General features: G+C 38.5%; 1 protein-coding gene across 3 annotated transcripts; it reads left to right on the forward strand.

Annotated features, from left to right (window-relative positions):
- The first annotated feature begins 1,233 nt into the window (after window positions 1-1,233).
- Window positions 1,234-21,936, forward strand: LOC116202829 (CCR4-NOT transcription complex subunit 1). Of its 3 annotated transcripts, none has more exons than XM_031534452.1 (51): window positions 1,234-1,456; window positions 3,139-3,433; window positions 3,564-3,792; window positions 3,895-4,234; window positions 4,356-4,469; window positions 4,551-4,679; window positions 4,769-4,960; window positions 5,057-5,251; window positions 5,494-5,631; window positions 5,801-5,914; window positions 5,990-6,243; window positions 7,078-7,181; window positions 8,175-8,269; window positions 8,360-8,596; window positions 8,955-9,143; window positions 9,238-9,316; window positions 9,412-9,479; window positions 9,790-9,935; window positions 10,162-10,270; window positions 10,375-10,521; window positions 11,442-11,489; window positions 11,570-11,698; window positions 11,792-12,031; window positions 12,108-12,248; window positions 12,333-12,415; window positions 12,503-12,608; window positions 13,154-13,249; window positions 13,361-13,513; window positions 14,351-14,533; window positions 14,701-14,927; window positions 15,010-15,148; window positions 15,228-15,350; window positions 15,888-15,932; window positions 16,259-16,336; window positions 16,477-16,593; window positions 17,149-17,275; window positions 17,354-17,454; window positions 17,546-17,683; window positions 17,769-17,852; window positions 18,278-18,424; window positions 18,568-18,699; window positions 18,806-18,853; window positions 18,933-19,079; window positions 19,157-19,218; window positions 19,653-19,806; window positions 19,975-20,166; window positions 20,243-20,347; window positions 20,509-20,643; window positions 20,986-21,222; window positions 21,393-21,494; window positions 21,587-21,936. In XM_031534452.1, exons 1-51 carry the CDS (start codon window positions 1,358-1,360, stop codon window positions 21,734-21,736), a joined length of 7,242 nt encoding a protein of 2,413 aa, XP_031390312.1. In that variant the 5' UTR covers window positions 1,234-1,357; the 3' UTR covers window positions 21,737-21,936. The 3 variants fall into 3 exon arrangements, with proteins under 3 accessions (XP_031390312.1, XP_031390314.1, XP_031390313.1); XM_031534454.1 differs by having other exon boundaries at window positions 15,246-15,350; XM_031534453.1 differs by having other exon boundaries at window positions 9,244-9,316.
- The last annotated feature ends 759 nt before the right edge of the window (window positions 21,937-22,695 follow it).

Below are 22,695 nucleotides of genomic sequence, written 5' to 3' on the forward strand. Positions count from 1 at the left end.
GTATGTATGTTTAAAAAAAAAAGTGCCGGGTCTTACAATCACATATATATATATATATATATATATATGCATATGTGTATGGATGATATATATATATATATATATATTTTAATACTAGGTCTCACAAAGAGAAAGAGAAGGGTGAAGAGATTCGAGGGAACTCTCTTTTCAGGCACCTGTAATTCTCGATTTGGTTATCCCCTCTCCCATTCTCTTTGTTGTATAAAGACAGACGAACAGAGGAGGATTGAATCGGAGCCCAAGAGAGAGAAGAAAAGGGATCATGGGCTCCCCTTTCTTCCTATCCCTCCCTCCCGACGACCTCGTCGATGCCTCGATCTGGTCCCCTCGCTCGGTGACCACTTAGCCCCTTAGAGCTATTTAAAAAAAAATTATTTTATCATTTATTTTTTCTTTTACATTTTTAAATGTTTTGATTTCCATCCAATACAAATTTATCACATGAACACATTTATCAGCGTGAAGTCCACAATAACAGCTCTGTAATTGTCCATTACGGATCAGACAAAATATCTAACAGACTAAACATATTTATTTGGTATTTTTAAATCTTATAGAACCGAAATTGACTAAAGACTAATTTTATACGGCCAAAATAGTAATTTCCCTTTATTTTGTGTTATATGTATTAATTATCTACTCTTCATTATGCAAAAATTGATAAAATTTTATCGCGCGTATCAACTAGTTTCTCTAATTTTGCTAGCCATCCCTCCTCCAACTAATAAATTCCTTTTATTTCCTACATCTATTCTTCCTTTTATTTCCTTTTATTTTAGTCGAATTTGCTGAGAAAAATTTTCATTTGGTTTCTCATCTTTCCAAAATAACAAAGAACCCAATGAATTTTTTTTTTCCAATGAGACCATCGAGTTATTTGTGTGCGTATATATTGTGCTCACGATTCACGGATGTCTTGAATTTTTGGCATATGGTTAGGTTCCAACTGGTTCGGCTAGAGTCTGTATGCATGTACAACCCAAGTGCTGGTTGATAATGCGGTATATTCAATGGGAAAAAGAAAATGCAGGGTTAATATTGCAAAATATAGCAACTGGAGGAGCAGAAGTAAGAAGAATGAAATTCATAGAAGTGCATTGCCGCCAAGCTGAAATTATGTGGGGGCAATTTCGAGGAGAATCAAAATATAGGGGCATATCAGAAAAAATAAAATTACTGTGATCTTGTGTAATCTCCTCTCAACAGCGTTCTCCGTCTCGTCTCCCCCATATCAAACCGCACAGCGACTCTCTCTCTCTATCAGTCAGATCAGACGAACCCCTTGGCGACCAGTCTTTTCAGAAAACCCTAGCGAGAGCTTGCTTAGTCGGTGACGATGCTGAAGTTCTCCGATACCGTCTCCGATCATATTCGTTTCCGGCTCGAATCGGTGGACGAGTCTAGCCTCGACGTCGTCCTTCGGGAGCTCTGCCAGGCAATGGCTCTCTCCTTCTCTTTCTACATCTTTCTCTAAATTAATCCATTCAAGATTGCACTGTACGTAGTCTATCGATCATTTGTCTGTTCGGTTTCGCCACTTTACTATTTGAAATTTGGTTATGTTCTCTGTTTTGGTCCGAAACCCTAGCTGCTGTTGCTCTAGCCGGTGTCTCTTGCACTTCGTCTGCTCTATTCTACTTGCGTGATATAGTTGCTGTAGTGTCCCTCACGATGGGTGGAGATTTTGGTTCTTAGGCGATGAAAAGATGCGTCTTTGGCTTCCTATTTCAATCTTTTATGCATATATGCTGACTGACAACCAATTCCTGTTTTCTGTGTTCACCTTCCTTACATTATACTTGTGGAAGCTGTCTGTTGATGATTACGTCTGTGGTTACTTCGTTACCCACTGCTGATTAATAATGTGTCCTACTGATAGAATGGCCTTGGAGACGACCTGAGGATGCAACGTGAGGGATTACTTAATTGTGAAGCTTCTTTGGGGATGAGAAAAAGCCACTTAATGAGAAAAAAAAGTCAACTACACTTGAAACGAATAGTGTCCCTTAGGGAAGTCTCTATCGGTCAATATAGAAGCAGTCTCATTCTTGTAGGCCTTTGTCCTTATTTTATGTTTTTGCATTTTCAATAATAAATCATATGATCTATTATCAATCAATCTCTGTACAGGCCTAGTATTTGGTCCTCAACTTCTGGGTTACTGTGCTGCCACTGCTCGAGTCTCCTACTATATTTGATTGCCATGTTCTAGTCCAAAGATAGTGGGTGGCAATAATTTATTTGGAAATTATTATGCTGAAGGAATATTTTAACGAGTCTTAATTTATGAATGACTAGTTTGCATTCCTCCTTTATTTAGGATCTATGAATAGTGTGGTTTTGAGAAGTGGATTTCAGTCAACAAAGAAGCAGTGACATTGATATAGGCTTTTGCTTTATATCATTTATATTTAAATATTTGGCCATTATGTATGAACCATCATCAATGGATAATGTATCCCAGTACGAATTTCTACTATTTGGTCCTGAACTTTTGGATTGCTTAGGGGTTGTTGCTTGAGTCACCTATGATGTGCTTCATTGTATCATTTGAAGCATCTTAGAGGAATTGGATCTCTTAATTATAGATGCGATAGCAGATTGTTCACGAAACTTTAGATAGGTTTCTATCATCTTTAAATTCCCATTGGGTTTGCGATTAAATTGACTACCTTAAATTAAACTTCTCTCGTCCATGTTTAACTATTGATGAGCTGGTAATGCAAATGAGGAAGATTTTCCAAGCTCCTCTGTGTGTGTCCTTTGTAAGAGAAAGGAGTGTTTTAGTATTTAGATTGAATGGATGATCCGAAAGAAATCGTTGAATGTTTGGGAGTGGTTGGGCTCTCTCTCTCTCTTTGTTTTTTTTTTTTGGTGGGGTTTTGGGGGGTGGGGGAAGGGGGTTAAATTGAAATTTTTGTCTTCAATGATAAAGTACATACTCAAGAAGTGGTATTTTTGTTTTATCTTCGCTGAATATGAGGTTTAAGTCCCACGCATCCTGTCATTGGCCTCCTCCAAAAAAAATTAAAGAAAAGCTAAAATCTTTATAAAGATTGCTGTTAAACATGCCTTTTCTGTTATATTGCATAATTATTTACGTGGCTGATTTTGCAGTTTGCTGAATATGGAGTTGAGGGAAGTGTTCTGCTACTCCAAAGCTGCTGGGAGTACCTGAATCTTCACAAGGAAGACTTGAACATGCATCTGCAAGCTGTTCTGGTGGCAATTTTCAAGCATCTCCTGGATAAGCCAAACTTTAGCACAGTTCTGTGTCTGTCAGTGAATGGTGGGATTATCAATGAAGGTTATTTGGAGAATCTTTCTAGTGTGTTGCACTTATCCCTAAGCGAAAAAGTTAGCATTGGTCTTGCTTTGTCAGACTCTGAGAATCTTGACACAAGAAAATGCGGTAATTTTAATTGACTCCCATAGTTATCTTTAGTTATAATTCTTGTTATTTAAAGAGACCTATGGCTCCTATTTGCTTATGTAAAGTTCATTGAGAATATATTGAGAGATAATTGACTCTGGTTTTTCAGGTAAGAATTTCTGCATGGCCCAGATTGAAGAACTGTCTGCAAATGCTACTGCTCTGAAATCTGTTGAGCAGGTTCAGAGTATTCTTATGTTCCTCCACAGATCAGAAGACCTACGCAAGCACGTAGATTCCTTCATGCAGATGCTGTCTCTAGTGCAACCTAAAGATGATCCTTTATTCATTATAGCTCCTTTCCTCTCAGATGAATTGCGTGAGACTGATACATTTAGGTTAGAAATGTTCCCTTGGATCTTTTACTGGATTGTATGTTATTGTCACCATGCGGTAAAGTTGACCTACTCTGGCCCTGCTTCATGCATTTCTTTGTACAGGAACTTGGATGAATTATTTGATGGTAAATACGATGAGTTTGATGCTATGTTGGAAGAAATGGAGAAGGAAATTAGCATGGGAGATGTAATAAAGGAATTAGGTTATGGATGCACTGTCAATGATTTGCAATGCAAAGAGATTTTATCTCGATTTTCACCGCTCAATGAGGTCACTATTGCGAGATTACTTGGCACAATTGCCCGTGCTCATGTGGGTCTTGAGGACAGTCAGACTACTGCTTCAACCTTTTCTATGGCCCTTGGTGGCAGTGCATGGTCTGATTTTCCATTGCCAAGCTCCTGGAATGTTCAAATTCTTGTGGATTCTATTAAGCAGCTTGTGAGTATTTGGTCTCCTTGTCAACTGTGAATTGCTCTGCTTTTCAACTGTAATTCAGTATATAGCTTATAATCAGTGTACGTGCTGATTTTTGACGCTATCATATTATCCCTGTTGACAGGCCCCTGGAACTAACTGGATATCAGTAGTTGAAAATCTGGATCATGATGGTTTCTTCTTGCCTAATGAGGAAGCACTGTCTTTTCTTATGTCAGTTTATCGCTGTGCCTGTCAGGTACTTGATATGTTGAAAGCTGGTAATTTGTTATAGTTTCAGTACAACTATTGTGCTATGGTACTCAACTGTGCTATGCAGGAGCCTTTTCCCCTTGAAGCTATTTGTGGGTCTGTGTGGGAAAATAGCGAAGGCCAGTTGTCATTTATCAAGTATGCTGTGTCAGCCCCTCCAGAAGTATTCACTTTTGTTCATTCTTCGAGGCAACTGGTATGTTTTAATGTGGAACTTATTTGGTACCTGTGTTTTAAATAATACAGATTTCAATAGTTTGTGGTAATAATGACGTACTCGGGCAGGCTTATGCAGATGCAGTTCAAGGCCATAAACTCCAGCTTGGACATGCAAATCATGCATGGTTATGCATTGATCTTTTGACTGTTCTTTGTCAACTTGCGGAGAGGGGGCATGCCAATTCTGTTCGGTCGATCCTCCAATATCCTCTAAAGTACTGTCCGGAAGTGTTGCTTCTTGGCATGGCACATGTCAATGTAATGTTCTTTCTCAGTTTGTCTCGAGAAAGCTATGCAACAATTCTCCCACTATAATATTTCTGTCCCGATAACATCTACATCTTCTGTTTGCAGACTGCGTATAACCTAATTCAGTTGGAGGTGTCATTCACTGTTTTTCCCATGATAATGAAAAATGTTGCGGGCCTTGGCATGATCCTTTACCTGTGGCATGTGAACCCAATTTTTGTATTGAGGGGATATGCAGATGCTGTAAGCCTAGATCCGGACTGCATGACAAGAATATTGGACATCTGTCAAGAGCTTAAGGTAAAGTACTGTTAAAGTGGACAATAATCTCCTAGATTATCTATACTTGTCTAGAGTACAACGGCTTAAGTGTCAAAGGAGAAGGTTTTCTGTTTCATTGATTGGATTAGTTATTGGTCCTTTCTTAAGATGACTTGTTAGTTTTTTCTGATTTATCCTTTACTATGAGAAAATTTGGAAATTATGTTTCTGTTTCTGTTTCCAGTCAATAAATCTTGATGTCTTTGCATTTAATTTTGCAGATATTATCACCAGTTTTGGAGATGATTCCTTCTTTTGTTGGTATTAGATTGGCTGCCCTTGCTTCAAGAAAAGAGCTTATAGATCTTGAGAATTGGTTGAATACTAATTTGAATGTGTATAAGCACGCTTTTTTCCAGGTAAATTTTCTATTAAATTGTTTTCTGCTTTTCTTTGTCGTTTGAAATGTATATTTATGAGAGAAATCTCGGGTGCCGCATGATATTTTCAATTCTATCATTTGTTTAGATAAAGCAGAACCATTCAGAGTGTTGAGCATAATCTGATAGAGTTTTTGTGATGATTCAGGAGTGCCTTGAATTTCTAAAGCAAATTGAATTTGGTGAGCCATCTGCTAGAGGATTTGATCATTCTGTGGGCATTTTGAGTCTTTACGTGGAAGCAGCATCTGTGTTTGTCAAGGTTTGCTTCTGTCAAATTAGAAATAATTGACTTGTATAGTGCTTGGGTTGCCAATTTGTTCTCCTTTTCTCTCAGGTTCTCAGGGCTCAATCAAGCATATTCGCATCCCGTCAACAGATTGAGGAGTTGGAAAGGGTGTGTGTAACTCTTACACGCTCAAATACAAGGTTACAGAATGGTGGGGCCAATGATTCTTCAACCACAGAGGGATATGGAGAGGACATAGAGTCTGAGGCAAACTCTTATTTCCAGCAAATGTTTTCTGGGCAATTGACTGTTGATTCCATGGTACAAACGCTTACACGATTCAAGGAATCTTCTGTGAGAAGGTGAGTAAATACATAAATTTCTCTTTTTCAGCTTTTTGTAAGCATGATTTTTTATTCCCCCTAGCAAGTTTAAATATACTTTTGCAAGGGATAAGTCTGGATCTTGTTATTAGATACTTTATATTAGTTATTTGAATGGTGTCCACAAGGATACAGTAGAGAGTGTCAGAAATCATATTGTCGGTGGCTGCTTAAGTGTCCGAGTCCAAATTAAAATAGTGAGAAGTATGTATCACCTTCCAAGTCAAACTAGGGGGATAAGGAAAGAAGTAATACTCTGCATTGATAAAGGATTGGTTTCACAACTTTGGTTCTTCTCTACTAATTCCTCGTATAGAAAGATAAAAATCTGATGATGGGAGCCTCATGTTCCTAAAGGCCTGGTAACTGTATGCCATAAATATATAATTGAAGTGCCGTCTAAATTCAGTTTCCAAACAAGTATTTCTGGTTCTTTTTCCACATTAGAGCCCATTTGTGGAGTCTACACATGTAGCAAGGAAAAATGTATTGAAGCTATTGAAGGTATCACTGTTGGAAGAGGTGTTAGTATGGAAGTACGTGAAATCGTTAGGTGTATATTCCTTATCTTTCTCATGGTTTCAAACCTTGCATATTTTTGTGACGCTCTAATTTTACCCGTGTTTCTGAAACAAAATTTTCTTTACAAACAAGCTGGTTCACTTGATGTCTCAGCAATATGCACCAAAATGTTGTGTTTTTGAAGAGGAAGTGAAATTGGTGGATAATAGTACATCTGTTTCACCTTATAACTTAGCCTGTCATTTGGTGTGTTACTTATCTGACTTTCATTGTGGGTTGTGACAACTGCAGGGAACAGTTAATTTGCGATTGCATGATTGGGAATCTATTCGAAGAGTATAAATTCTTTCCCAAGTATCCTGAAAGGCAGCTTAGAATAGCTGCAGTGCTCTTTGGTTAGTAACATGGCAGTAACCTTTGCCATTGATGTACTGTTTTGTACTGCATACATCTTCGATGGATTATGATTGCCTTCATGTTATCTGCATTTCACTAGCCGGGTACTCATTGTTTGTGCAGTCTTGTGGTTTGCATTTGGTTGAAAAAAACTTACATAATCTAGCCTCTTTCTGTGGTAACTTCTGTGTTTTTCCACCCAAGTTCTTTTCTTTTTCGTACCCTACCTCTGGCTCTGAGAATTACAATGTCTCTTGGACATTCTACTTTAATGTATGGGATTGAATTACTCATTAGTCTGAGTATCACTGTATGGAAAAGAGGGGGCTGACTGGTGATGTACTTGTGGGAACGAAAAGTGAAGTGGTTGGTTACTCCGCTTGGTTAGGGAGCCTCTATGTGTTTGAAAATTTGAATCCATACCTGATGACTCCTGTTATCTGGATGTCAATTCTTAAGGCTGATAGAGGTTGTAGAGTAAGATTCAATAATGCATTTAAATTTAGAGAAGCATGTGGGTGGTTAGCCCTTCTGGAAAAGGTTGCATCTAGTGGTTAAGCAAGTTTGCTTCAGCTGGAATATGCAATTGAACAATACAAGTGGGGAAATGAGGAGCAAGTCGTTATGATAACTATGCATTAGGAATACGTCTCTCTCTCTCTCTCTTTAAATTGTCTTCTTTTAATCTGGCCAGTGTCATTAGGAATTCTAGGTTGTTGACCATGCTGTGGATTCGCCCTAGACATTTGTTTCAGTTATTGAACTCAAATGACTCAGAAAATGTTTTGATTTATATGGATTTACTCAAAATCAGGGAAACTGTTTCTCTGAAAAGTTATGTGGGGAGTACCCTCATTTGGAGTCTTCTACATAGCGTTACCCTTGGACAAGCCTTTCCCCATGTTATATTATGGCGCAAAAAAAAATAAAGAAGTAAGGCTGGTTTCTTTCTGCATTTATAGTTTACTGATTATATATCTGATTCTATTCAGGCTCGGTCATCAAGCACCAGCTTGTTACTCATCTTATGCTGGGGATTGCGCTTCGTTACGTTCTGGATGCACTACGCAAACCTGCAGATTCGAAGGTTCCTCTTACACACACTCAAAAAAATAAAAGGGCTTCCATTAGTTGTCTCTATTGGCATATGCTGATATTATATCCTTGTTGAATGCAGATGTTCGTGTTTGGAACTAAGGCCTTAGAGCAGTTTGTGGATCGATTAATTGAATGGCCGCAATATTGCAACCATATCTTACAAATCTCGCATATGCGCGGTACGCATCCTGATATTGTTGCTTTCATTGAGCGGACACTGGCGAGGATATCCTCAAGTCATTTGGAGTTGGATGGAAGCCAAAATATCACAAGCATTCATCAAGGTCCAACTCAGGCCAGCTTTGGAAATGTGGAGGTTGGAATGAACCATCACTCTGTCTATGTTATTTTTATAACAAGTTATTTTGCCATAGAAATTTATGAAGATGATAATACGCTGATACCCAAGGAAGGCTGATGTTTTCTTCTCTCAGATTAAATATCAGGGGGATTTCTTTTGTAGTATCTCAGGAGCATTTGTTGACACTTTAAAAATATTAACCCAGATAACCTTGTTCTACTCAAACCATATCTATATCCAGCTCAGGAATTTTCTTGGCATATTTTTTGTTTAAAGTTCTAGAGAAATATTACTTGGAAATTTTGTTAAAATCAAATTCATTTATGAATATACATACTGCAATTTATGGTTGAAATGTGGATTTATATTACAGTTAAATAGTGGTACCAGCTCTATAGCCACACAGCAACTTGCATCACAGTTTCAGCTTCAGCAAAGACAAGAGACCTCTCTTGAGGAAAGGCAAAAACCTCCTGCAGCCTCATCAAATGACTTGAAACCTATTATGGCTGCTGTTGGTAAATCATCTGGTGCAGTAGGCGAATCTACGAGCAATCAGAAGGTACTCTTTTTTCAACATTGTGCGGGTTTGTGGAAGCATCAAATTTGTTCCTTAAATCTTTATTTTATTTTTTGACCTGTTGAATGAATTTAAGATGCAGATTGCTGTTAGTGCTGCACCATTGTCCTCATCTCCTGGATTCGTACGGCCTTCCAGAGGAGCCACTTCTGCGAGTAACTTTCTGGAAACATCAATTTTGACGTCCAATGTCCAGTGGCTAACTTATTTCTGGTCAAATACGTTAGTTAACAATCATTTTGTTTTGCAGGGTTTGGCTCTGCTTTGAACATAGAAACACTCATTGCTGCTGCTGAGAAACGAGATACTCCCATAGAGGTACTCATTCATTTGTTTGCACTTGGTATGACTCATATTACATGATTCTGTGAAGAATTATTTGTGCTTTGGTGGTGACCACTTGACTCCAATTCACTTGGTCCTCTAGTTCCTTTTCTTGGTACTTTACCACAAAATTACCCCTGTTTGCCTTTCATTAGGATGCAACTGGCTGACCATACATATTTAACTCTTTAATGTTGCATTATTTCATTGTTTTTAGCTTTTCTTGCCCTCATTGGGAGTATACTTGTTGGTTTCTCCTTTATTATGACCAGGATGTGTTTTTTAATTTTTGTTATCATTGCAGGCTCCAGGATCAGAAGTCCAGGATAAAATATCATTCATCATCAACAATATCTCAGTTGCCAATGTAGAAGCTAAAGCAAAAGAATTCACTGAAATCTTGAAAGAGCAGTATTACCCTTGGTTTGCACAATATATGGTCATGAAAAGGTGAGAAATTGGGACCAGTGCTAGGGTTTTTGCTTTGTAGCTTCTTGACGCCTAGTGTAGTTGCAAATAATTTTTGCCTTGGCTCACCTTGTTGACTGTTTCCTTTTAATTTGTAATGTAGTATTTCGTACATTCTATTGTCACAATATAATGTTGTGATTTCAGCAGCTAAAATACTGTTTAATGTTTCGTATGATGCCTTACATCGCTCCTATCTTATTGGCAGAGCAAGCATTGAGCCCAATTTTCATGACCTTTATTTGAAGTTCCTTGACAAAGTTAATTCAAAAGCCTTGAATAAAGAGGTTGTCCAAGCAACATATGAGAACTGCAAGGTTTGTTATCATTTGCATGTTCTTTGATCTCCCACATGTTTTATACCTCAACAATAAATTTTACTAATAGTAAGTGATGGCACTTTGTGAATTTTCTTTTAAAGGTTCTTTTGGGATCTGAGCTAATTAAATCAAGTTCAGAAGAGCGATCGTTGTTGAAGAATTTGGGAAGCTGGCTTGGAAAGTTAACCATTGGGAGGAATCAGGTTCTAAGAGCACGTGAAATAGATCCAAAATCACTGATTATAGAGGTAATTAGCCCTTGGGGGCAACTTCTGAGATTTTATTGGCATGCCTGAAAGTTCATGATGTTCGCATTGTGTTTTATTCATGGTACACATTTTTTTCTGTGCAACTGTTGAGTTTTGCTCGAGACAAATGGGGCTATCTGGTTGCGTAGCCAATTTCCATTCCAAAAGTTTCTCAAAATTTTCTACTCGACCCAAAATTTCTGTAAATTTTGAAAATCGTTCTAATATCCCATAAGAAGACCATATCTGGAGTGAGGGAGCCTAACAGTGCCATAGCATAGCTGAGGCTGCAATCACGACAGCTAGGATTAGCTTGCGCCTCCTCAAATCAATTCCCCCTTGCATTATGAAGAAAATAAGAAATAGGAGGAGCAAGAAGCAGAGAATTAGAGCCATTCCTCGTAAAACCTAATTCCCTCGTCCCTGCCCTCGACCTTCTACTAACTAAAAGAAGGTCGATGTCAAGGGGCAGTTAGGTTACTGGAGCTGGTGAACTTATTTATGGTTATGGTTTCTGGCTTCTTTCCACTTTTGTTGAGAGAAATTAGGTTTGTAGAGAGTGGAGAGAGAAGACGAATTTTCCTATTGAGAGGTAAATTGTAAATTGGTGCAGATTGTTGAATTATGCATAGGGCCTTTTTGCAATTGAGGGAAAATTTTGGAAACTGAAAAGTAGAGTTACGTCCTGAATATCTATTAAAAAAAAAAAAGTTGCCTCCTGAAAAGTGAGAAAAGGTAGTGCTATGATGGCTACTTGTCATGCTCCTCTTTCTGCTGAAACTTGGACCTATAAGTATGTGCTTTCTTCTTTTATCCACGTGGTAAATGTGTCCATGTGTTATTATTATGACTTGTAATGAGAATATGATGCTCCTGAGATGTTGGTATTTAAATACTTGTTTGTATCTGTATTGTGGCAGGCATATGAGAAGGGAAAGATGATCGCAGTTATCCCATTTACCTCCAAGGTAATAGAATTTGACAATTGAACTATACACTGGATAAAATCTTTGAAGTGCTGCTGAAAAATTTCTATCTTCTCTTGCAGATTCTGGAACCATGCCAAAATAGTCTTGCATACCAACCTCCTAATCCTTGGACCATGGGAATTCTTGGGTTACTGGCTGAGATCTATTTGATGCCCAACTTGAAAATGAACTTAAAGTTTGACATTGAGGTATGTAGATGAGCTTGTGCACCGACACCTTGACATTTGATATTGGAGTGCCGGTTGGTCTGTCTGTAACCCTGCCCATGTGGAATTATATAGGTCCTCTTGAAAAACCTAGGGGTGGACATGAAGGATATAAACCCTACTTCCCTTCTGAAAGATCGGGTGAGAGAAGTTGAAGGAAATCCTGATTTTTCAAATAAAGATGTTGGAGCCTCCCAACCACAAATGGTTGCTGATGTAAAGTCTGGGATAATACCTCCAATAAATCAAGTTGATTTGCCACTCAAAGTTGCTAGTCCTTCAGACTCTGCTGGCCATGCTCATTTGTTGTCTCAGGTGTGTGTTTAGGTATAGTGCTTGTCCTTGGTGTAAATTTGTATTAATTCTGAACCTTCTCTTATTCTGAATGTAGTATGCGGCTCCTCTTCATCTTTCATCTGGTTCGCTGATGGAGGATGAAAAGTTGGCTGCTCTAGGTCTGTCTGATCAACTCCCGTCTGCTCAAGGACTTCTGCAAGCTGCTCAATCCCAGTCATCCTTCTCTGTTAGTCAGGTGATAGCATCTTTCCTCCCTCAGGCATCACATGATTGGATCTGAATAACTCCGCTGCTGATAGTTAAGTTGTGTCATTTGCAGCTGCCGCCTACACCAGCACTGAATACCCATGTTGTAATTAACCAGAAGCTGAGCACGTTGGGTCTGCATATGCATTTTCAGAGGTTGTTTGTTGTTCAAATCCTTTCAGTATTCTCTGTGTATTTGCTGGCATGTTTGGAATTTGTTGTTCACTTCGTTGTTCCCTGCAGAGTGGTTCCAATTGCTATGGATAGGGCCATCAAAGAGATTGTGCCTGCCATAGTTCAACGTAGCGTCACCATAGCAACTCAAACGACAAAGGAGGTTGTTTTGAAGGTATTCTTTATTTGTATGACAATTTTTTTGGCTGTACAGCAGCGCAGCGGAGCTGCATTTGGATTTTTCTGATGGATAATCGTGCTATAATGTTATTATCATACATAAATATGAAAAGTTGAAATTTTGGGTCTTCTGAGCTGTTATCTAGATGGTTTCGCTATTTCATTTCCCTTTCAGCCAGATATATTATACCTTATCTTTTTCGATACATTTTGTTTTCCCAATGCCAAATCTTGAGACTTGAGAATGCATCAGCTTGGCGATCATTTTGGTTAAACAACCTTATATGCCTTGTCCTTACCAGCTTCTGAGGTTCGTTATATCAAGGATGGTCTACTCTCCATAATTATTGTCTTTTGTTAAGTGGTTGTCTTGGTTTGTTGCCTCTTTTTTGTGTGAAATGTGATGTAGATTGCTTTGACTTGTGTTTGTGGTAATAGTTGCTTTGTGTCTACCTGAGGTGCCTGGAGCTGCAGTGACCTTTCTTGAGATGATTCTTCTATGTGCTAATTTTGGCAATCTTCTGTGACACTTGATAATAGGATTATGCTCTGGAGTCAGATGAGACACGTATTTATAATGCAGCACACTTGATGGTTGCTAGCCTGGCTGGGAGCCTAGCTCATGTGACATGCAAGGTACAGTCATTTTTTTTTTGAAGAAACAAGTAACAACTTGGCTCTATTATGTGGTTAGGGATCAGAAAGGTTTTCTGCAAAACAGTGTCTCATCAGAAATATGATGATCAGGAACCATTGCGTGCTTCAATATCTAGTCAACTCAGGAACTCACTCCAGGGGTTGAATATCTCTGGTGAACTTCTTGAACAAGCTGTACAACTGGTTACTAATGATAACCTTGATCTTGGTTGTGCGGTAATTGAACAAGCTGCCACAGATAAGGTTAGACACCGAGACATGATTTTTCTACCCTTTTCTTCTTCATATGGTAATTGCACCAGCTCTGCATCTATCTTTGTAGGAAGAATTATGCAGTATCGTTAGCTTTAAAGACCATATCAACAATGTCCTCTGTTGCAGTTTGTTGACTGGCCTATCGCTCTGCAAAATTACCCCAGTAGTTTGTCTTATAATTGGACTATCATGACTCTATCTCTCTCTCTCTGAAAGGTTATTGCCGCTTGCTTTGATGGATATAATTCCCTGTTTTCTTCCCATGTGATGTACATAAATTTGCAGCTTTATAATAATCCTCGTGAGTTGTTGGACATCGGAATTCAGTTATTGCGTATAATTATTTTATGAAATAGATAACCTTTTTGAGGAACATCTTATGCATAATAAGGTAATTTGTTTTGGGTTTCGATTCTCTCTGCTTTTCTTGTCTATTGTTGATAAATTAGGTTTTGCGAGTCTTTTTTGTAATTTGACCTTTATATACTCATTCTTTCTGTCTCTTACTTCTGAAATTTGTTTGCATCAATTGTAAGATTTGGTTAAGACTGTCTTAGATATGGAGTATAATAATTCCCTTTTTTTTAAAAAACATTTATTGCATGGAGCTATTCATGTGTTTAAGAACTTTTAGTAGAGATATTGCGCACTTTGCCTGATATAAATGAACTTACACTATCAAAACATTCTTCTTATTATACTGCAAAATCTGGTTACTGTTTTGTTTTCTCATTGCTTTTCTTTAATGGGATTCTTGGTAGTAGGCTTTGAGCTTTGAGCCATGCTGATTTGAGGTTTGCGCATATTATGTCTTTTATGTTACAGGCAATCCAAACCATAGATGGGGAAATAGGTCAGCAACTCTCTTTGAGAAGGAAGCACAGGGAGGGTGTGCCTCCAGCATTCTATGATGCGAGTGTTTTTGCTCAAGGTTCAATAGGTGTCCTCCCGGAGGCTCTTCGCCCCAAGCCTGGACATCTAACGCTCTCTCAACAGCGAGTTTATGAGGTATCCATCTGTCTACAATCAGAGTTAGTTTTTATGTTCTTACTTTGGTGGTTGGGGTTTGTGTTGTGGGCTTTCTCTCTTTTCTTTTTCTTTTTCTTTTTGGGGGGGCCTGTTGTTCAAGCTTTGATATTACATCAAATTCTTTTCTTATAATTTATATGTTTCAGGACTTTGTTCGGCTTCCATGGCAAAATCACTCTAGCCAGACCTCACATTCATTACCATCAGGCCATTCTGCTTCATCTGGCTCTGTTCCTTCCAGTGCTTATGATTTGGCATCCGGACCATTGTCTGGTTATGTGCCTTCCTCTTCAACTTCTGCCATCGATGCAGTGCCTCGACAACTGGATATTCCCTCTGAGGGAATAGACAATACTGCAGCTCCTTACTTCAGGTTTGCCTTGTGTTAATCTGTGTTTTTCTTAAGTGACAATATCTGAGTTTATCAAATTGATGGGCTTAATCTGGTTCCTTAGTACTTCCTCAACACATATCGGAGCAATTGATGGTGTTATCCACCAGCATGTATCTGAGAAAAGTTCAACTACTGCTTCATTGCCTTTGTCTGCTTCGTCATCAGAACTGAATTCTCTGGAAACTGCCAGCGTTGTAAAGGTTTGATTATATGATGGTGATCTCTTATGCTATTGTCTTGCATCTTCTTTTTGCTAAACGTTCTCTGGATTGTTGATAGGAATTCAATCCACTACAGGCTCTGCCATCACCTGCAGCCTCTGAACGCCTTGGAAATAGCATTTCAGAACCTTCATTACAGCCAAGAGATGCATTGGACAAGTACCAAATTGTTGCACAGAAGGTCGTTTATTTTTCTACGTTTTCTTTTGCTTATGATTAAGACATATATGGCAGTTTAGTCTTCTTCTTCTTTTTTTATTATTTAAATATGTGGCCGTTTCACCTGAGAGATGTGAAGGGATAAATGTGATTTATTAAGCTTTCATTTTCAAGTTGCTTTAAGAACGAAACTTTACTGGGGAGAAATTTTTATGGCATTTACCCAATTACCTATATTTATATTTATATGGCATTCAATATGCTGGTACACCTAAGGAAATAAATAACTCCTTTAGTCTCTGCTTCTCTGTCTATTGATTTCCTAAATTATCCTCTCTTTACTCTGACATGGTAAATGCAATTTTAGATGTCTATTTAAGTATTTTCCTTGTTTAAAATTTTAATTTTTTAAAAAATTGTTTATGCTAATAATATGTTTTTAAAAAACTGTATTTTTTCCCCTTTCCTGAGCTCGGATATATTCTTGGTATCCTATTCTTATGCCAATATCAATACCATATGGTTGTTTCAACTACTAAAGTGATTCTGTTATTTTCAGTTGGAGGATTTGATGACAAGTGATGCTAGAGATGCAGAGGTCCAGGTATATTTCTCTTCCTTAAAGTTCCTTATTATGAAGTTACTGAGAGTTGAAATGTCATATGTACAGCTGATGAGCCTTTTCCATTTAGTACATGTTATTTTAGCATTATTATAATTATTCTGTCACCTATCATGTTTTTACTACTTGATCACCATAGGTTTTCTGTGCCTTCTGTGCATTTATGTAGTAGCGTGGACTTCTACTTTTGTCAATCACTTGCATTGTCGTGCCGTTTACTGCATTTACTTGTTTTTATGCTTATTTCTCTTTTAGTTGTTTTATTTATTTAATCTACATCTGCTAATGGAACTTATTTTCTTTTTCAGAGAATTATTGCTGAGGTTCCTGAAATAATATTACGATGCAGAAGTAGAGACGAGGCTGCCTTGGCCGTTGCTCAGAAGGTTGTTGCTACAATTATACTAACATTGTCTTTGTAATTTTAGTTTAATTGAGAATTCCTTTTGAGGTTTGTTTTGGCTGTATAGCAATTTTTCGAGACACTAGGTTGAGTGAGTTCCTTCCTTTCTATATCTCAATGCAGGTGTTCAAAGGCTTGTATGAGAATGCAGCCAACAGTTATCACGTTGGTGCTCATCTTGCTATTCTGGCAGCAATTCGGGATGTTTGCAAGCTTGTTGTCAAGGAGCTTACCAGCTGGGTATGCCACGAGTTTCTACCTGTGGGGTTAATATACATAATATGAGATGGCCCTTTTGCATTTCTGAGTTATTAGAAGTTTCCTATTGTTTATAGATGGGCTTCATCTGATCCCCAGATAAGTATATGTTCTGCATCACTGCAATTCTGTGGTATTTATAGAATAAGCATGAGTAAAACTAGTTATGGGTTATTTGATATGAGAAAGTGCAAATTATGCAAGCTCAAGTAGATAAATTTGTCGGGCTTTCATGCTGAGGGGGGTGGCGGCTATTGTTGAAGGTTTATTTACTGCTAGTAGGCGGAGAATATGATACTATTAACCATTTAATTGATTCCAATGCTGCAAATTAAGTTAGCAAATCACCTTTCTTATTACTGAATGGTCCCAGTTGGTTGTTGCACAATCCGTGCAAATCCCAATAGATACTATTATCTTCCAAGAGTATGCTGGATGTGTAGCTTTCCATTGATCGTGTGTTCTTATTATGTTGAATTAGGATTTTATCTTTTGTTTTATGTTGATGTCATTAATGCCTATCTGAGATTTTTATAGGTTATATACTCGGATGAGGAACGGAAGTTCAATAAAGACATCACAGTGGGTCTCATTCGAAGCGAGTTGCTAAACCTTGCTGAGTACAATCTTCATATGGCAAAACTGATAGATGGAGGAAGGAACAGTATGTAGCAAAGAGATCTTTTCTAATTTTGTTAATGTTAAACGGTTGGATTCTGATCACAGATATTAATATTTGCAGAGGCTGCTACTGAGTTTGCTATTTCCCTGCTTCAAACTCTTGTTCTTGAAGAATCTAGTGTTGTTTCTGAGCTCCACAGTCTTGTTGAAGCATTAGCAAAGGTTTGTTTTACTTTTTTTCTTAAGATCTTTTTCTTTTAATGCTACAGTGTATAGTGATATGATGCTTACGATCTCTCTTATTTTCGCACAGCTTGCCACAAAGCCTGGATCCCCTGATTCTTTGCAGCAACTTGTTGAGATCTTGAGGAATCCTGGAGCTAATACAGCCGTTCTTGGTGGCATTTCAGCAGGAAAGGAGGATAAGGGCAAGCAATCTAAGGACAGAAAGGTTCCTGCGAATACAATGATCTCTGAGGTCTTATTTCGTGTGATATTACTGTTTCTGTTCATCACTTTAATTTTCTGTTCTCTAGGCTCCTGGCCCAATCAGCTCAGGCAGAGAAGAGTACAATAACGTCGAGGTTGTGGAGCCGGATCCTGCTGGCTTTCGTGATCAGGTAAAACTGGCCCTTAATCAGTGGGCATATGCTCTATTTGTTCTTTGTTAAACTTGACTTTGTGGATTGATGAACCACACTGGGAGAATATAGCGTTGTAGGGTAGAAGAGGGAAATTCCATATGGTCTTGCTTGTGTGTATCTGTTTCTTACATTTGTTAATCTTAGTGTTAAGTAAGTTTCCCTAGTTTTTGCAGTAGTTCTTACTAAATCAAATAAGCCAGTAACCTCTGGGCAATTATAAAGTAGCATCATTTTTATTAATTCCATATTTTTTTTTAACGTTCATTAGTCAATAATACAAAGGACAAGTGAGAACAGGCAGAGATGTCCACCACTGTTAGAACTTATCCATCTCTTTCTGCTTGCGGTAAAGCTGTATATTTACTTACTAGTATGTCCATTCATACTTTTGGAATATTTAGGTTTCATCGCTGCTTATGGAATGGTATGGGATATGTGAGCTCCCTGGTGCAAATGATGTTGCTTGTTCACATTTCATCTTAAAGTTGCATCAAGGTGGATTTCTCAAAGGCGATGATATGACAGATCGGTTTTTCCGCTGCCTCACGGTAAGAGACATCCAAGGGCTATCATTAGAAATTTATTTTTGAAAGTGGATATGTTATATCCTCTTTTTTTTTTAGTGAAGAGAAGATACTTCTTTGTTTAGAAGCCTACTTGTGACCAGTTGTTTGTGTCTACTTGATTTCAGGAATTTGCAGTTGCTCATTGCCTCTCTTCTGAAGGTATCAATTCTGGCTCAGCGCAATCGTCTCAACAACCACAGAGCTTATCCTTTCTTGCCATTGACACCTATGCGAAGCTTCTTTTCTCAATTTTGAAGGTGATACTTCTTATCTGAACTTATCCTCTCGATGTTGAAGGTGATACTTCTCCTGGTGATTTTATTTGGAAATGCTCTTGACTTGTATTGTTTGATTGTCTTCCAGTACGGTCCTGTGGAGCAGGGATCCAGTAAGCTTTTGGTTTTGCAACGGGTGAGTAGTGACTCAAATATGTAATCTTATGCTTAAAGTAATTACATTAGTGTGGGATATAATGTGTGATCTTTGGCAGATAATGGCAGTTACAATCAGATATATCCAGAAAGATGCAGAAGATAAGAAGGCATCTTTTAATCCGAGGCCCTATTTCAGATTATTCATTAATTGGCTTTTGGATCTTAATTCCTCAGACCCTGCCGTTGATGGTGCAAGTTTTCAGGTAGTCATTACGTTGAACCCTTGCTCATGCTACGGGCTGTTTGTGGGGTAACTAAACATTGACCTAATATGATGCAGATTCTGGTGACATTCTCCAATGCATTCCATGCTTTGCAGCCTCTGAAAGTTCCATCGTTCAGGTCAGCTTCAACAGTTTTTAACAATTTTCCTCTGGCTTGGAAAGCTGAAGTCTTTTTTTTCTTCTTGAGGACGCTAGTGAAATTTGTGTTAACATACCCATCATAACTAGAGTTGTTTCTTCTTGTGCTTGAGGGAGTCAGTGAAACTTGTATAACATATCCTGTACATTGATGATGTGATATTTGTTAAATATATGACTAGAGCGAAAAGATTATGTACAAGGTTGTGAAGGTCTACATGAAAATTGCATTAGAATATGGAAGTGGCAGGATTTAATGGCATCAATGGTGCTTGTGCGAACTGCATTCCTACCTTGGGAATTTTCTCTGCTGCTGCAAGTTTTTTCCTTTTCTGTGTGTTGTTGGAGGTTCGATCTTCAGTTTCATCAAACTAATGCTTGCAAGTTGACTCGTTTTTAAATTTTACATTCCAGCTTTGCATGGCTTGAGCTGGTAAGCCACAGGAGTTTCATGCCAAAAATTCTCACAGGGAACTCTCAGAAAGGATGGCCTTACTTTCAACGCTTGCTGGTGGACTTGTTCCAGTTCATGGAGCCATTCCTGAGGAATGCTGAACTTGGAGTTCCGGTTCGTTGCTTTCTGTTTTTACTTTACATTTCATTGATAATCCGATCCTAGAAAGACGGGCCATCACATAAGTTAGATTGGACCTATATGGCCCCTAGGTGCTCCTGAATTTACGGCCCATTTGATTGGAAAACAAGTATCCTTATTTTATTTGCTTTGTTTATGCAGGTTCATTTTCTGTATAAAGGAACACTTCGCGTTCTGCTGGTGCTACTTCATGATTTCCCTGAGTTCCTTTGTGATTACCACTTTACCTTTTGTGATGTGATTCCCCCAAGCTGCATTCAAATGCGAAATATTATCCTCAGTGCATTTCCTCGTAATATGAGGCTGCCAGATCCATCTACGCCAAACTTAAAGGTTTGACCTTAGAAAACCCTTGGTCTTCACGTTGTTAAATCATGAGTCTGTTCCTAAATGGATCATTTATTTGCAGATTGACTTGCTTGCGGAGATCAGTCAGTCCCCTCGCATTCTCTCCGAAGTTGATGCTGCTCTTAAAGCTAAACAAATGAAGGCTGATGTGGATGAGTATCTCAAGGTACTTTCCATCTAATGCTGAATTCGTCTTGTTTCTTGTTCTGGGGAAAGCCTAAGGACGCATACTCTGTTCTCTTCACAATATTCAAGTGTGGCCTCCTTTATTTTCCTCCCCTACATGTAGCTTATTCGTGACAAATTTTTTTTCCAAATTGGGTGCAGACAAGGCAACAAGTATCTTCGTTCTTGTCTGAACTGAAGCAGAGATTACTACTTCCACCAAGTGAGGCTGCAATCTCTGGGACCAGATATGATGTGCCATTGATCAACTCCCTCGTGCTTTATGTTGGGATGCAGGTAATTTTCTTTTTGGTCTTTGTTTTTGGAAAGGAAAAATGTTACATATCTCCTCCGTTTTGGAGGATGATATCATCCTTCCACGGAAAGAAATGCCTCTTCTGCTTATAGCAGTAATTCAGAGGCTTTGATTGTGAGACATGGATACCTACTAGAATTCTGTCCTATCCTATTTCACAAGGACAGTTCTGTGGTAGGAGCTGTGCAAGGTTTTGCCTCTTACTGGATGTTATTGAGGGGTAGAAAGTTTTAATGGGAGTTTCTCTGGAGTGCTTGAAGGACTTTCGGCTCCAAACAAGAATGTGCATTTGATTGTTTCAATCCTTTTCTCTCGTGTTATAGGCAATACAGCAACTGCAGGCAAGGACGGCACATGCACAGACACCAGTCAACCCTGCATCATTAGCTGTCTTTTTGATAAGTGCGGCTTTGGACATTTTCCAGACACTGATTGTGGAGCTCGACACTGAAGGCCGTTATCTCTTTTTGAATGCCGTGGCCAATCAACTTCGCTACCCGAATACTCACACCCATTACTTCTCATTTGTCCTCCTTTACTTGTTTGCTGAATCAAATCAGGTGGGCAGCTGTTTATGTTCTCTTGATTTGATGTTTTGGTCAATCTGAGTCTGAGATGACTCCAGATTGGTTTGTGAGAGGAAGGGGACTTTATATTTGGATTTCCGATATTCGATTTTCAAATTGAAAAGTCGCTCGCTTGATAAAAGAGCTAATTTCGGATTGTGCAGGAAATAATCCAGGAGCAGATAACTAGAGTGTTGTTCGAACGCCTCATCGTAAACCGCCCTCACCCGTGGGGTCTACTCATCACTTTCATTGAACTCATCAAGGTATGTAGACATTGAATTTTGCTGTTTAGATGGATTATATGTGGAGGTTTACTTGAATGTTGGAATCATAACTGAATGATATGTCTCTGCAGAATCCAAGGTACAACTTCTGGAACCGATCCTTCATAAGATGTGCCCCTGAGATTGAGAAGCTTTTCGAGTCTGTTGCCAGATCCTGCGGGGGCCCGAAACCAGTGGATGAGACTGTTGTGTCCGCTTGGATATCTGAAAATTCTCATTGAGATGACATCTTATTCACTACATAACTCTCGCTTTTAAACCTAGGAACTTTTGGGGAGTCAAAAATTCTAACATAGGCGTCGAACATCTCAAGAGAGTGAGAAATTGTAATTGGAACCCTGAATATATATTGTGCTGTGCCATTTATTTAGTATGTACATTATCATTAGTTGTCATTATTAGGACAATGTTTATTTGCTCATATTGGTATTTTCTCATGGGGTGTTCCTAGTCAGTTTATGTTGATTCATAGGCCAATCCGCTTATAGCAGATATGCTTACAAGGCCTTGACCCCTCTCCAATTAAAGGGTGACCGGGCTTGGGTGCCCCGTGGTTGTTATGAGACCTAGCTGCATCTCCTACCTCGTATTAGACAGTTAAAAATTTGAACACAAAACCCGATGTAAATATGTGATGTTACGATGTGATAAAAAGTATTAGAACACAAAAATTTGAACTACTAAATAGGTGACTCCTCTCTGATGGTGGTTGCTCGTTTGCTCACTGGACTGCTACTAAGGCTTGCGACCACTGTGAGACTGCTGGGTCGGCTTTGAACTTCAATTAAAGCGGTCACTGTCCTCCATATGCATGGTTTCGACCTTGATTTACCCCTTCCTACTTGTGGTGGTTGCTACCTCGTTGAATGAGGTAAATACAGGATAGGATATCTACGGTCTCATTGAATGAGGTAAACACACTCTGGGACAGTAACTGTATCTCCAGATGATACGTAAGTTTCTCTCTTGCCCTTGATAGCAAAGAAGTGTGTCGAAATTTTTTTTATTTTTTTTATTTTTGGGGTAACCGTCTGAGAAACTTTGTTCGAATACAGTCATTAAAGGGAAAGGAAGAGGAAAAAGTTTCTATCTCGTTTTGTTATGCTCAATAAGGAAAAAGAAAGGGAAGGCAGGAAAAAAATTTACCAAAGCAAATAAGGGGAAATAGAAAAATTTATAA

The sequence above is a fragment of the Punica granatum genome, chromosome 4, assembly GCF_007655135.1.
Source record: "Punica granatum isolate Tunisia-2019 chromosome 4, ASM765513v2, whole genome shotgun sequence".
Taxonomy (NCBI): Eukaryota; Viridiplantae; Streptophyta; class Magnoliopsida; order Myrtales; family Lythraceae; genus Punica; species Punica granatum.

Bases quoted from the DNA above. Each gene is read 5' to 3' on its own strand.
- LOC116202829 (XM_031534452.1), top strand. From the start codon at position 1,358: ATGCTGAAGTTCTCCGATACCGTCTCCGATCATATTCGTTTCCGGCTC. The intron at 5,915-5,989 runs GTTTGCTTCTGT...CTTTTCTCTCAG, and splicing joins CAGCATCTGTGTTTGTCAAG to GTTCTCAGGGCTCAATCAAG. The intron at 12,609-13,153 runs GTATTCTTTATT...ACTTGATAATAG, and splicing joins CAAAGGAGGTTGTTTTGAAG to GATTATGCTCTGGAGTCAGA.